The sequence below is a fragment of the Pygoscelis adeliae genome, unplaced genomic scaffold (assembly GCF_000699105.1).
Source record: "Pygoscelis adeliae isolate BGI_AS28 unplaced genomic scaffold, ASM69910v1 Scaffold218, whole genome shotgun sequence".
NCBI lineage: Eukaryota > Metazoa > Chordata > Aves > Sphenisciformes > Spheniscidae > Pygoscelis > Pygoscelis adeliae.
The window spans coordinates 5,048,321-5,061,354 of NW_008825433.1; the positions used below are offsets into that span (position 1 = coordinate 5,048,321).

General features: G+C 35.4%; 1 protein-coding gene across 1 annotated transcript in view; it reads left to right on the forward strand.

Annotated features, from left to right (window-relative positions):
* DNAH8 (dynein, axonemal, heavy chain 8) overlaps positions 1-13,034 on the forward strand; it is a 146,215-nt gene that overhangs the window by 14,822 nt on the left and 118,359 nt on the right. The window contains 9 exon segments of the mRNA XM_009331077.1: positions 360-506; positions 1,456-1,653; positions 2,213-2,289; positions 2,752-2,851; positions 5,027-5,146; positions 6,470-6,605; positions 7,599-7,786; positions 8,715-8,795; positions 10,936-11,052. Coding sequence (XP_009329352.1) covers positions 360-506; positions 1,456-1,653; positions 2,213-2,289; positions 2,752-2,851; positions 5,027-5,146; positions 6,470-6,605; positions 7,599-7,786; positions 8,715-8,795; positions 10,936-11,052 — 1,164 coding nt within the window.

Here is a 13,034-nt window from a genome sequence, read left to right on the forward strand (position 1 = left end):
CAATGGCTTTTCTTAATATTCAAATGTCTCCTTTAAAGCAGGAGTCATCACCTGCTCTTCGCTGACCTCTAAACCACTCTTTACTTTAACAAGTGCTAAAACTTTTCCTTTCTTTTTTTGGTGACTCATCTCCCAGTGTTAAGTCTTTCACTGTATTGTACTGTTGTATGTTCATATGTTGCAAATATTTGGTACACATACTGAAAGAAAACCACTGTATGTAAGTCATTACTGCCTGTTGACTGAAACTAGATTCAGTGATAATTAACCACTTCGGAATGACAGTAAGTTTGAGTTCTCCAGTCTCTCACCCATAAGTATAGCATAATGAGTATGGTATTTATTCCTTCACTTTTTAGGACTGCATGTTTCTATTGAAAGAATATCAGAAATGCTTTCATGAAACAAAGCAAGAGATTTTGGAAACTCTAGGAGAAAAGACATTTGAAGTATCAGAAATGTATATATTTGGAAAATCTGAAGCTTTTTGTAGGAGATTAGAAAAAGTGAGTATACTGTGTGCTGTTGTTACCGGTAGAGAAGGGCGGCTTCTCCAAAGAACCGTTTACAAGGTGGACACTTGTCAACATACATGCTCTTAATCATCCTGTGAAGGAGTTTGTAACTCTTTATTGAGAGAAATTAGGCACTTCCACAGAGTAAGTCATCCCAATACTTTAGGCAATTACCTCACAACGTCCTTCTGAATTTGTCAATTTATCTCTGTTAGTGTGGATAGAAATAACCTAATTGATCTAGACTTAGATCATTATTTTAGGAGGCTTAAAACTATGTGAAAAATAACACACCTTTGGTTTTTTGAATAGTGTCCTAAGGCATTAAAAATTCCTGTTACTGCCAAACACAGTTCTTCAGATGATTCTGCTGCTTGGTGTGGTCTTAACATTTGGCTTGCTAACCCGATGAAAGGATTTTAAACTAGCATTCATAGAGTTTGCGTGGAAAAGATAATAGGTGCTCCTTGGTGCAGAATAAGGTCAGACAAGGGATAAGACGATAATGGGGCAGTCACCACAGGGTAGGAATTCTGTGAGTCTGATGTTTTTCCGTATCATGCAGTGTATATACTAATCTGTATGGTTGGTTTTTTTATTCTGTGAAATCTCTTTGTGTCATCAGTATGCATACGTCATGTTTTAACTCTTTTTCCATATTACCCTATTGAATCCAACAGTCAAATAAAAAAGAAATGCTTTACCATTGAGAAAAATGAAGATGATTTTACTTTGTATTGGGTTGTGATGAGAACTGATGTTGAAAACTGAATTAACCATGCTCTGTTGAAGATACTTGACTTAGAAGCTCAGAAGCAACAATTTCTGAATGCAGTAGTTAGAGAAGTGGCTATTGCTTATTTATTTTACTCAGGTTTTAGTTTATAGAGGAAGTAGCAGATAACTTGTTATGAGCATGAATATAATGTTTATATTTCAGATTACAGAGATGATAACTGTAGTACAAACTTTTTGTGCACTGAGTCTGTCTACCATCGAAGGGATAGATATTATGGCAGTAAAATTCAAAAATATCTACCAAAGTGTTCAAAAGAAACAATATGACATCCTTGATCCACGAAAAACAGAATTTGATGTGGATTTTGTGAACTTCATGGCAAAAATTGAAGGTTTAGAGGTAAGTAATATTGCTACCTATAACTTACTTGGGCAAGAATCTCATCACTACTTACTCAGTATCTCCCTGAATGTCAGTGAGACTTTGGACTGTGAATAGGCTATATTGTTCATCCAAAGAGGACAGAGTTTGTGTTTGTCTGCAGGGAGGCTTTTTCCATTCTTTCTCCTCCTTCCAAAGGAAGCTTTAAAATATATCATACAGTCCTCACTGAAGATCAGTCACTCTGCAGCCAAAATGACAAAAATTATGAGACCTGGGAGAACGATCTGCATGGAGGTGGTTTATTAGCCTGGAGACGTGGTTAGATTTTGGGTAGAACAAAGCTGCAACTTTTTTCAGTACATGATTTGATTCTTTGCTAAAACTGTCTTGCATTTTAAGAGATTACTTGACTGACACTAGCTATTTATTGATTATATTAAGCATAGACCGGTGAAGGCTGCTATTTTGTGCTTTAAGCAGTAACAATTTCAAATGCTACTATGTTAAGAAATTATCAGACATCAAAACACTATTATTTTACTAGAAAAACTATACTAAATTATATATTCTTTAGATACAGATACAGACATTTATGCGTACCTGTTTTGGGAGAATTTTGTCTTCACAGCATGCACTTCAGTTACTTCAAAGGTACTGGCAATTATGTTTTAAAATATTTTAAAGTAACTTCAAATTACTGATTAGCACAATTTAAATAACACAGCTACTTTTAGAACAAAGGGCCTAATCAAGAACTTTTCATTATTGGCGTTCTGAACCATGTAATCATCATAAAAGATGTATTTTAGCTTTCTCATGGAAATCAATATATTCTCCTGTTTCTTAATTTCATTACAGTTTATTCCATATGTACAAGAGGATACTAAAAGAAAAACCTAAAAAACCCACAACAGCAACAACAAAAAACCCCACCAAGGCAGAACTTTTCAACTTGCTTAAACTTGCTCAAAGCAAAAAGATTTCCCAGATCCAGAAGCATTTCCTAGATTTGTGCTTCTTTCATTTTATGTAACGTTCATTTGTCCCAAAATAATAATAAAAAAAAAATTTGTGTTTTAGAAATATTATTTTGGGTACTCATTTTTAATACAGGTTTCAAAATCTGAGAATGCCATGCCTTCAAGAAGAAACAGTGTGTACAGTTGGTTGTATTCTTCAACATTATGTAGCAGAACTTGAAGCTACTAAAAAGGTATTTATTTCTTTGCAAAGAATTTTAAACATCATGTTAAAATAAGAACAAATATTTTAATATCAATAATTTTTATTTATTCTGTCTATTTCACTAATTGACTGTCAATGCTCAATTTATCATACTTCTATTTTCCTATTACAGAAAACAGATCTGAGTGTGTAGGCAAATATGATATACATGCTCTTGCAGGCAAATGTATCATCACAATTTTACTTTTTAAACCAAAATCTTTTCTGTTATTCCTTCATTAAATGAAGAAAAAAAAGTATGTTCTTTACTGGCTGTGTGCATCACTTGCATCTACCTTTTGGGTTTTTTTTATTATATGAGGCCTCTACAGTTATTTTGCATTTATACATGGCTATTATCTAATGCTGTGACAGTATAAAATAGATATAAAATGTAGGTAAATTGCATTTACGTTCATTATAAAGTAATTTTCCATGATTTGTATAGTGTACCATGACTGTAGCATAAATGAGAATTAACTTGTCACTTGACTTTAAACGTTTAGAGAGGAATTCATCTAACCTGACTTTATATGTCTGCAAAATAAACATCTGCATCAGAACTAGACATCCATACTCCCTTTCTATTCAAGAAAGAAATGAGTATTCTAGAGTCAATTCATCTGATCTATTTTATGTGTTAACCTGAAGAATTAAATAATTCCCTTGAAACAGCCATTTTTCTTCAATGAGTACAAAGGGAATCTGGAAAACCAGACTGATGCAAATATTTTTTTTAGAGTTGTTTACATTTTGTCAGATGAATGACGTGTTTACATGAGGAGCCAAGTATCTGTAAACTCTACACTTACTAGAAAATGATTCCTCCAAACAGTAACTTAAAACTGTAGCCTAGCACAGCTGCTCTGAACCACACTTTAGAGTGTCCTTTCCCTATCTACTCACTGTATATAACACTTCCTGAACCTCTAATTATGGGCTTAATTTAATGAACATATTTTCAGCAGCACTGCCTGCTTAAGAAATCACTGACCCCACCCCTGGCTGCTTTTTCCCATCCAAAAGAATAGATATGTTTTCTGAGGGGGTTTCATCCATGTCAGTTTCCTCTCTTAAGTTCACTGTGAAGCTACTTGGGTTTCTTTTGTTGGCACTGTGCAGGAGACAGTATAGGGGTAAGAAGACATGCCAGTAAGTGAAGAGTGGTGTCTGCTAAAGCAGTACAGCTGTTTGTGTTATCACAACATGAGTTTGCGTGCCTAAAGTTGGCTGGATACAAATGTTCCTCTTTCTTCTGTTGAAGAATATGTCGCCAATATACTGGCTAGTTCTAACTATTAGATATTATTGGATTGCTTTTTATCTTTGCCAAGCAAGTTTTTTCTAATAAAAAGTTGCTCCCACTGCAATACTGGTTCTAAAGTGCTTGAATAATTTGTCAATGCAAATTTGGTATGTGATAATTTTAGGCCAAATTTTTCTTGACTATAATGCAGCCATTCAGTGAGCAGGGCCCCTTTTTTTTCCTCAGCTTGGGCACAGGTAAAAGCATGGGCTGTGTACCCAGGAGTCTCTACATGTATATTGATGAGAAGTTAGTAGAATAGAGCATATCATAGAATCATAGATTATCCTGAGTTGGAAGGGACCCACAAGAATCGTCAAGTCCAACTCCTGAAATGTTAGCTATTAGTCAGGTGTATATGTCTGAAGAACAATGTTGACATTTCTATTCAGGTAAAACCTCTCAGTTAACAATATAGCTTAGGGCTTTCCTGAAAGCAGTTCCCAAGCCCCAATGAGGGTTCTCGCAACACTTCCTACACAGCTTGCTTTCACAGCAGATGGCTCCAAAGTTACACAGCTGCACCTGTCAGGCTTGGCTCTGAATACTGGCTGCTCAGCTCCTAGGTTTGCAATGCCTTTTGGTGTACTCGGGGCTCTGCCGTAAGTGAGCACAGCTAAGAAACAGCATGAGATAATGAAGACAGGAGACATACCAACAGCAGTATCAATGAGTGCATCTCGGAAGAGTAGCAAGTGGGGGAAGCAATACATTTTTTTCTCAATGAACTGTTGTGTGACTCCACACAAATTTAATCTGTTTGGGAGGAGGAAGAAATTGTGGTACGAGAGGAAAAACGGTTTAACGTTTCAATGGATTTTTTAATCCATGTGTTTAATGATATTGTTCTTATTGTAGCTTTACCAAATTCAGAAAGATAACCCTCCTCTTGCTCGAAACATGCCACCTGTTGCAGGAAAGATACTGTGGGTGAGACAGCTATTCAGGAGGATAAATGAACCAATCAACTATTTCCATGTAAGTTGATGTGAGGAAAAATTAGGTGTTTTGTGTAACAGTGAACTGTCTTACTTCAGTAGAGTGACCATAATGTTTCTGGCTATGATGATGCCACTTCTCATATGCTAGGCAACCTGTTTATTTGGATGTGAATATCTAGTTAAAAAAATATGCTCTGCAGTAACCACTGTTGTAGATCCAAGATGTAGTGTTTCTTTGACTTACCACTGAACTAGCACCCCCAGCTGGGAATATGCACTGAATTGTTAATATGTCTGTCTTCATATTGCCCAAAGAAATATTTCACCATTCTAGCCAGTGGTGTTTTTCTTCCATTTGTAACAGGGCAGACCGGGGCTTGCACATAAGACTCATGTCCTGTATTTTAACTGGGTACCCACCTCTTCTGTTCCTCTAGCCCCATAGGGTTCTCTGTGGAGAATCCTGTCTCTTTGCCAAGCGGCTGCTAGGAGTAGCTTAAGGCATAAATGTGGACTGCCTGACATCCTGAAATTGTCTCCTGTGTATGTTCTGGTACCACTGAAAAAGCAAGTTTATTATAAGGACCCACACAATAGCTGCAGTACTGTAACTGAGCATCTGGTCACCAGTTTCACTGTAGATGATCTCTGAACTAGTCTGGGAACAGGGAATTCCATTACCGAACTTCTCAGTTCTACATTTTCTGTACCACTAAACATACAGCTGAAGGTTGGTACCAGCCACATAAGCTTTGACATTTATGGCCCTTAGGAATTTCTTGGTATTGGATTTCCTTCCTTCATTGGAATAGCCAGAATCTTGCTATACTAGGATCCACTATAGCAATTGAAATATTTCTTGAAATGTTTGAGCGATTCTCCTACAAAGTATCTAGGGTCTCCTGCCAAGTTAACTTCTATGTGAGAAGAGATTTTCACTTTCCTGTTTCCCTCAGATGGGAATAAGGATCACCTAAATCTGCTCCGAAGAAAACAGACATAAATATCATTACCAATTAAAAAAGGAGATTTTTTTTAAAATAAATTTTTAGTTACTGTTCAATTTTGAGTAGAACTGAGCATCCGTTTCACTGGGAATTACAGGTGTTTAACACAATATAATAAAGTAATTGCTCTTACATGTGTTAAATAATAGTATTTATTACTTACAAGTTCTTACTGACTTTATTGCCCTATAAATTTGAATCATAAATACTTTATATAGTTTTTAAGAACTCTGTAAGTATAATTTGTAATATTAACTTATGTAATATATAGTCAACAGTTAAACTGAGAAAAACCCAAATAGTATGGTTTTCTTTTGATAAGGTTTTAATTTGAATGTACTGTGTTTTAATAGAAAAAGTCAAATATCTTGGCAACTCCAGAAGGTAAAGCAGTTGTTCGGTTATACAATAGCATTGCCTATGTATTGGTGGAATTCGAGGTAGTCTATCATAATGCGTGGATGAAGGAAATTTCACAATTACAATATTGTAAGTAATTAAATAAGTAACTGGCGTTTTTTTAAAAAATGTTATTGAATGCTAAGTTAACACAAATCAAATCAGATAATTTTTTTTAAGCGTCATTTACCCTTAAAATGTGCAAATTAATCATGATCCAATAAGTAGGCCCAATAATACAGATCTTTGTCCCTTACTGACCTTGAAACTCGGTTTTGATGCAGAGGACTGCAGATCTGGTACACTGTTTGACAGATGACTGGAAACGGTAGTGAAACAAATTTAAGGCACACAGTTGTTCATTTTTGCATTCAAATTCTTTATGTATAGCATTTAATAATTCTTCCTGTTTTCTTTCCACTATAATAATTTATACAGTTGTATTATCCCAGTCCCTCTCAGGACAAGTATTACTTTATGCCTAGAAAAAAATGTTTGATAATCAAGGTTTATCATTTTGAGATTAAATGAGAGTCAAAGTTTAAAAAAATATATATTTTTGAGTAGATTTTTCCTGTAAATTGTAGACACTCTGTGGGCTTCAAAACTAGGAGTAGATATATAAGAATAACATCTTTTCATTACACAGTGAACAGAGGTTTTTATGTTGCTGTTTGGGCTTTTATTTTGTTTTGGATTTTTGCAATATCCATATGTAAGCATTCATCCTCTGGATTAACAAATTCCTGTAAGATACTGAGCATCTCATAAAAGTGTTGTGTTTCCAGGTCCTTAGAAAATGAATTTCATAATTTTCTAACTTGAGCTAAGAAAAAATATGCCACAAATAAGACTGGATCTGATGCTTGTTTAGCTTACGAAGAGAAAGGTTATATATGGCAGAAAGCTAATATGGTGAAAGTCAGTTGTATATTTTCTTTAACTGAAAACGTGACGCTATTTCACAAATAACCATACATATTTAATCACTAGATAGTAATATGAGAAATCTGTGTTCCATAATAATTTATATAACAGAACCAATTGTTTGTCTTGGAAACTGATATAAAAATGTCTTTACAGCCTTACAAGCAACAATATTTGCACGTCATCCTAAAACTGGGAAGTTCCTGGTTAATTTTGATCCCCAAATTACAGAGATTGTCCGAGAGACCAAATGTATGATCAAGTTGGGTCTGGAAGTACCGGAGCAAGCAAAAAAGATAGTAAAAATAGAAAATAACCTGAAGTCAAACAAGTTGCGTTTAGAGGTAAACGTAAAAATTATCATGATTGCTGTTTAAAAAATAAAAAAGAACATCTGATTAACCATAGGAATTTTTCTATGGTTAAATAAAGATTAAAGCTGGGTATGAGGTAGTTTAAGGTAAATTTGTGGAATGCACAGGTGGACATAGAGGATTTCATTTGAAAAACCTCTACTAACTGCTGTGTGGGCTAGTATATACTTAAAGATAAGCATATATATTTCTCATACCCTGTGGCATGTTAAATATTTTCTTGTGATGAAATAATTAGAGCTATCCAAAATATGTTCACTCTCTGAAAATCAGTAAAATGCGGTTTTACAGAGCTTTTGAGAAGCAAAGATTGGAATTCTGGATTGGAAGATATGGCGAGCCACAAAAACATCAAGAATTTTGCAGGTTACATGCCAGAGAAGTCAGATTTCTCATACTTGTTGTAGTCTTTGCTATTGTTGTAGTATTTAGAGAAGCTTATATCTTGGGCATGAGGTGTACCATACAAGATTTGTGTGTGTGTGTAAGGCGTAAGACGAAGAAACCTTAAAACTGAGTTTGTATGTGACTTTAAGTATCTACAGCATATGATACTCAGTTCCAAGAGGGCATTGCAAGTTACAGTCACTAAAGCTCAAGCTGTCTTTAGCTCTAGAGAAAGATCATACTTTGGCTTTCTGCCTAAAGACTGGGAATGTGTTGCATGAAGGCTGCTTTCGTTCTTCCTTGTGTGGCATGATCCGGATTCATTACATTCCAGAAATTATGTACGTGGGTATGTAAAGTCTGTGTAAAATTCTACACTTGTTTTCAAATGTAGTCTTGTACTGCTTTCCATATTTTTTCTGGTGATTTGATTGTATAACAGGCTGTTTGCTTCAGTAAAGAAAGCATTTAAAATATTCTTCTTGATACTACCCTTTCTAATAATTAACAGGGTCTTCTCCAATGTTATGAAGATTTGTGTCAAGAAACACCAATGATTTTTGTAAATCTAATGGCACCAAAAATGAAAAAGGTTGGTCTTGCTAAATGCACTTCAGTATACTTCAGAAGAAGTTAGAATAACTTAATAATAGTTTATAATTTTAAAATACGTAGATAGATCTGCATGTTGTGAACTTTATGAATTTTACTAAAACCTTTAAGACCAAAAATTTGCTCTTTGCATCCCTCATACAGTGCTCAAATAATCTGTATTACAGTAGGATAATCTTGGTGCCTATGAGGTGTAAACCCAGTAGAACAAAGAATATGGACTTTGTGGGTCTATTTATCTACACAAATCTCTGGCTTTGACATAGAAGTAAATTATCACTTATTTCAGTTTTAGAGGTTTTAATGGGAAGTTGTGCTTTTCATTTAGCTGAAATACTAAATGTCATGATCCTTGTCTTTGCTTGGAGAGAATTATTAGCCTTGTGAATTGAGTCAGTCTCTTCAGTGATGTAGAAAGGTTATATACTACACTAAAGGGACAGTTTTATTGGAGATGCAGAATGTCTATCCTACAAGCCATTTTGTTTTACCAGACACTTGCAAGTGTACATCTGTGGTTGTTCTAAGTAACTCTTCCCTTTTTGATTGTAAATAATATCAGAAGGTTGCAGAGTTCGCATAAGTTTGTGTAACTACATAGTTGGCATGTGCCGAAGTGTGAGAAACAAAAAACTTGTCCTTGCTCTTAAGAGTTAAATAATAAAAGACAAAGAGATAAAGTGATGGTAGTCTTCACTTCAGTTATACTACTGTAAATGTGATTATATCGTAGAGGGAATCATAAACCTCTGTATTTTAGAGGAAACAACTGGCAAAAGAGAGGGATGGGTATTGTACAAACAGAAGATGGAAATGTTTTTTGAAGAAGGGAGAGAAGTCTTTGGTGTATAGGAAGAAGAGAGGAAAGCACAAATCCAAAGATGGAATGAGCAAATCCACCCTATGGCTACATTGGTGCCATAATTTGACAACAACCATGTAGAGCCTTAAACTGTTTCTAGATTGGCTATGTTGGTTACCAGTAACAGTATCATCCCAGCATTGTGGAGTTAAATATATTCCCCAAAAACATATGTATTAAGGTGATAATAATGGCTGTATTTGCAAATAGCTGTGTGTCTATTTGAGCTGAACTCATTGTTTTATCTGTGATATAGACATAGCAAAAAAAAGCATTAGGATGAAGAGAGTGGGTGAAGTCCAGGCAGTGACTTGGTAAATGTAAGATGAAAGAGCAGATAAGATAGGTGGCTATTTAAAATTAAATATGAGTGGAATCTGTTCAAAGTTTCTCAGCAATTAAGCAAAATTAAGTTTCTGTCACTTCAAGAATGATGGGAATGGCAAAATTTAAAATTGTGGTGTCTGTATACTGGGAAATCAGTGAGAAGTTTTGGAGTGCTAGGCAAAAATTTAAGGGGAGCTCTGTGAGAGAGTCTGGAAAGGTTGATTTCCCTAGCCTGGTGGTAGTATAAGATTTCCTTTTCCTCAGAGTCCCATCTCCTTCGAAGGTGCAGGATCTGCAACTGAAGGAAGGACCTTGGTGTAGATCATACAGTGACAGGGAAATGAGCTGATTTCAGCTACATGCTGAACATCTTGGTGGGGACAAATCCAGATGAAACAGACCATGGAGAACCAAGAATTCAGGAAGGGAAATAGTAGGGAAGAGAGGATTTTTAAAATTAGCATCGAGGCTATAACAAAATTTGGAGAGGATCAGTGTGATTCAAAAAGGGACGAATGAAAAATGTCGTTAGATAGATACATGAGGTTGAAAGACAAGTAATTATGCTGTTAAGGGTGGTCAAGATATATATTAAAGGATAAATTGTAAGATCAATAGTGGACTTGATTTTAATTTTAGGAAGTAGTGGGAACTACTAAAAGACACTATCCAGGAAAACAGGAAGGGGAAGATCTTTGCTGAGCATGTACTTGACAGTTGTGGACAGAGGCTATAGTATGTACTACCCTCCTCCTTCCCCAGTATCACATAAATTTATTTGATGTTTTCCTTGAAAACTTGTAACCTTCCTTGCAAAACTTAAACACAACTCTTTCTTTCATCAGTGACATTAGTGATTCTAATAAAAATGGCATTTGTTTTAAATTATGTTTTTTTTTTTTAATCTATGAAATTATATTTTTATGCTTAGATGGAAGCTGTGTTGAGGCAAGGACTTACCATGTTGACTTGGTCATCTGTGACACTGGGAAGTTTCTTTCAAGAAGCTGATCAAGTTCTGAATATATTTAAACAGTTTTTGAAAAAGGTATGCATTTGATCACTATATAAATGAAATCACAGTTTAGAGAAATTATTTCCAGTATGCTGCTCTTCATATTGGAAATTAATCTGTACTTATTTTCTTACCACTTGAAATACATAGAAATTTTGTTTGCTTATTAATGTATGTTGTTTTTTTGAAGAATGATATACTCAATGATTCTCTCCCATTATTACCTTCAAATATTTGACCTTTGCTTCCATTCTTGCAGTAGAATGTATTTCCACTTGTCCTCAGATTCTGTGACTATCATTCTGATTTTTGGAGTCAACCTGTGCTTCTCTTTGAGTGCTTGTCCATGAATGCAGTTGCACACAAGATACCTCCATGTAAACAGTGTCCAGTGGAGAACTTTTTAGCATTAACTGTATTCATAGCAGGCATGGTGTGAAACTGCCTCCTGTTTGTGCAGGCCATAAAATAATGAAGGGGAGCATGCTTTTCCCTCACAGTTCTCTGCGTGCTGACTGAGTCTGTGCTTTTTTCCTCTTAGTGTTTGCCACATAATTTCTGAATTCTTTTGATTCCATTAACATGCTTGAGGACCTGTATTGGTTCTTTTTCTTCTCAAGACTTTACCTTGATAGTCAGATCATCCTTCTGGCTTGACGGTTGAACTGTATTGCTATGATCTCTCCTACCAATATCATAAATTGTGTCTCTTGTGGTAGGATATTGTTAGTCACTGATGGGTGTATCCACTTCTGTTTCTGTATGGCAGAAAAACGTAGTTATGATCAAGCGCTCTGTTTGCTGCTGAAACTCAAAACTGAAAAAAAGATTGGCTGTGTAAGAAATTAACAGTTCTCTGAACCTGAGTATATCTGAAATAACCATGTCTTTTGTAGATACACTCTATTTTCCTTAAATATGTAGGTTGTGTACATTTCTGACTTTCTTACCCCTCCAATATCAATACAAAAAGATGTAAACTTGGTTAGACCCTTGATTACTGTGAAGGGGATATTGTAAACAAATAGGGAAAAAGTGATGTAAAACAGAAGCATGAGTGATATTGTGACAAACAAGATGGGATATCACAGACGCAGAATATTTCAGATAAAAAATTAAAAATTGGACAGAAGTCGGTTTTATTTGGATTCTGCCATGACAAAGCCACTTCACTACAGTTGACTGAATTCTAACAATGCTGTAATTTAGAATCAAAAACCCAGTGAAAAGCTATGTTGAGTAAAAGAAGGACTGAAGACTAAACTGTCAAGCAAGATACAGCAGTGCCCCCCCCTTGCCTTGCAACTAGAATCGTGGCCAGTAAGGTCATGAACAAGAATCTTATCATCTTATATTAGCGTATCTTGTTTTGTTACTCTGTTTTATTTAATCTTGCGGCAGTGTATCCTGCATAACTGGAATGATCTGGGGTCTGACTTACTACTACTGCCTGTCTGCCTAATACTTCTGTTAAAACAACAAGGATTCTTCAGGAGTCTAGCATGGATTACATAATGGAGCAGGAGTTCTCTTCTTTTACACCGATTCCTAAACTTTCAGGACAGAAGAAAAACAAGTTTAAAGAAGCTACTCTCAGTCTTGGGACCACTTTCTGATGAGGTTCTCGGGGCATAGGAGATAATTCTTTCCATTGTCACTCATTCATCTAGTCTCCAAGACTCGACAGCACTTTGAGCTGTCAAGAGAAGTTCATTGAAAAATTGGATCATTACTGTTATGGTGCAGAGGTAGTTTTGGCTTATACTCTCTGTGAATTAATTTCACTTATACAGTGAATTTTAAGATATGGTGCTGATAACCAGAAATCTGTGAAGAAATAGGTGGAAACACCAAATTCCTCTAAAGATTTCACATTCTCAAGGATTCCTATGTCTCAGTTTCCCAACATGGAACCAGCAGATACTTAAGAATTACAAAATTGTTTTTTAAAGGACTGCCTGAAATGAAATTGCGCACACTACTAATCTTTTTAGAATTGTGTTATCACACTGTGC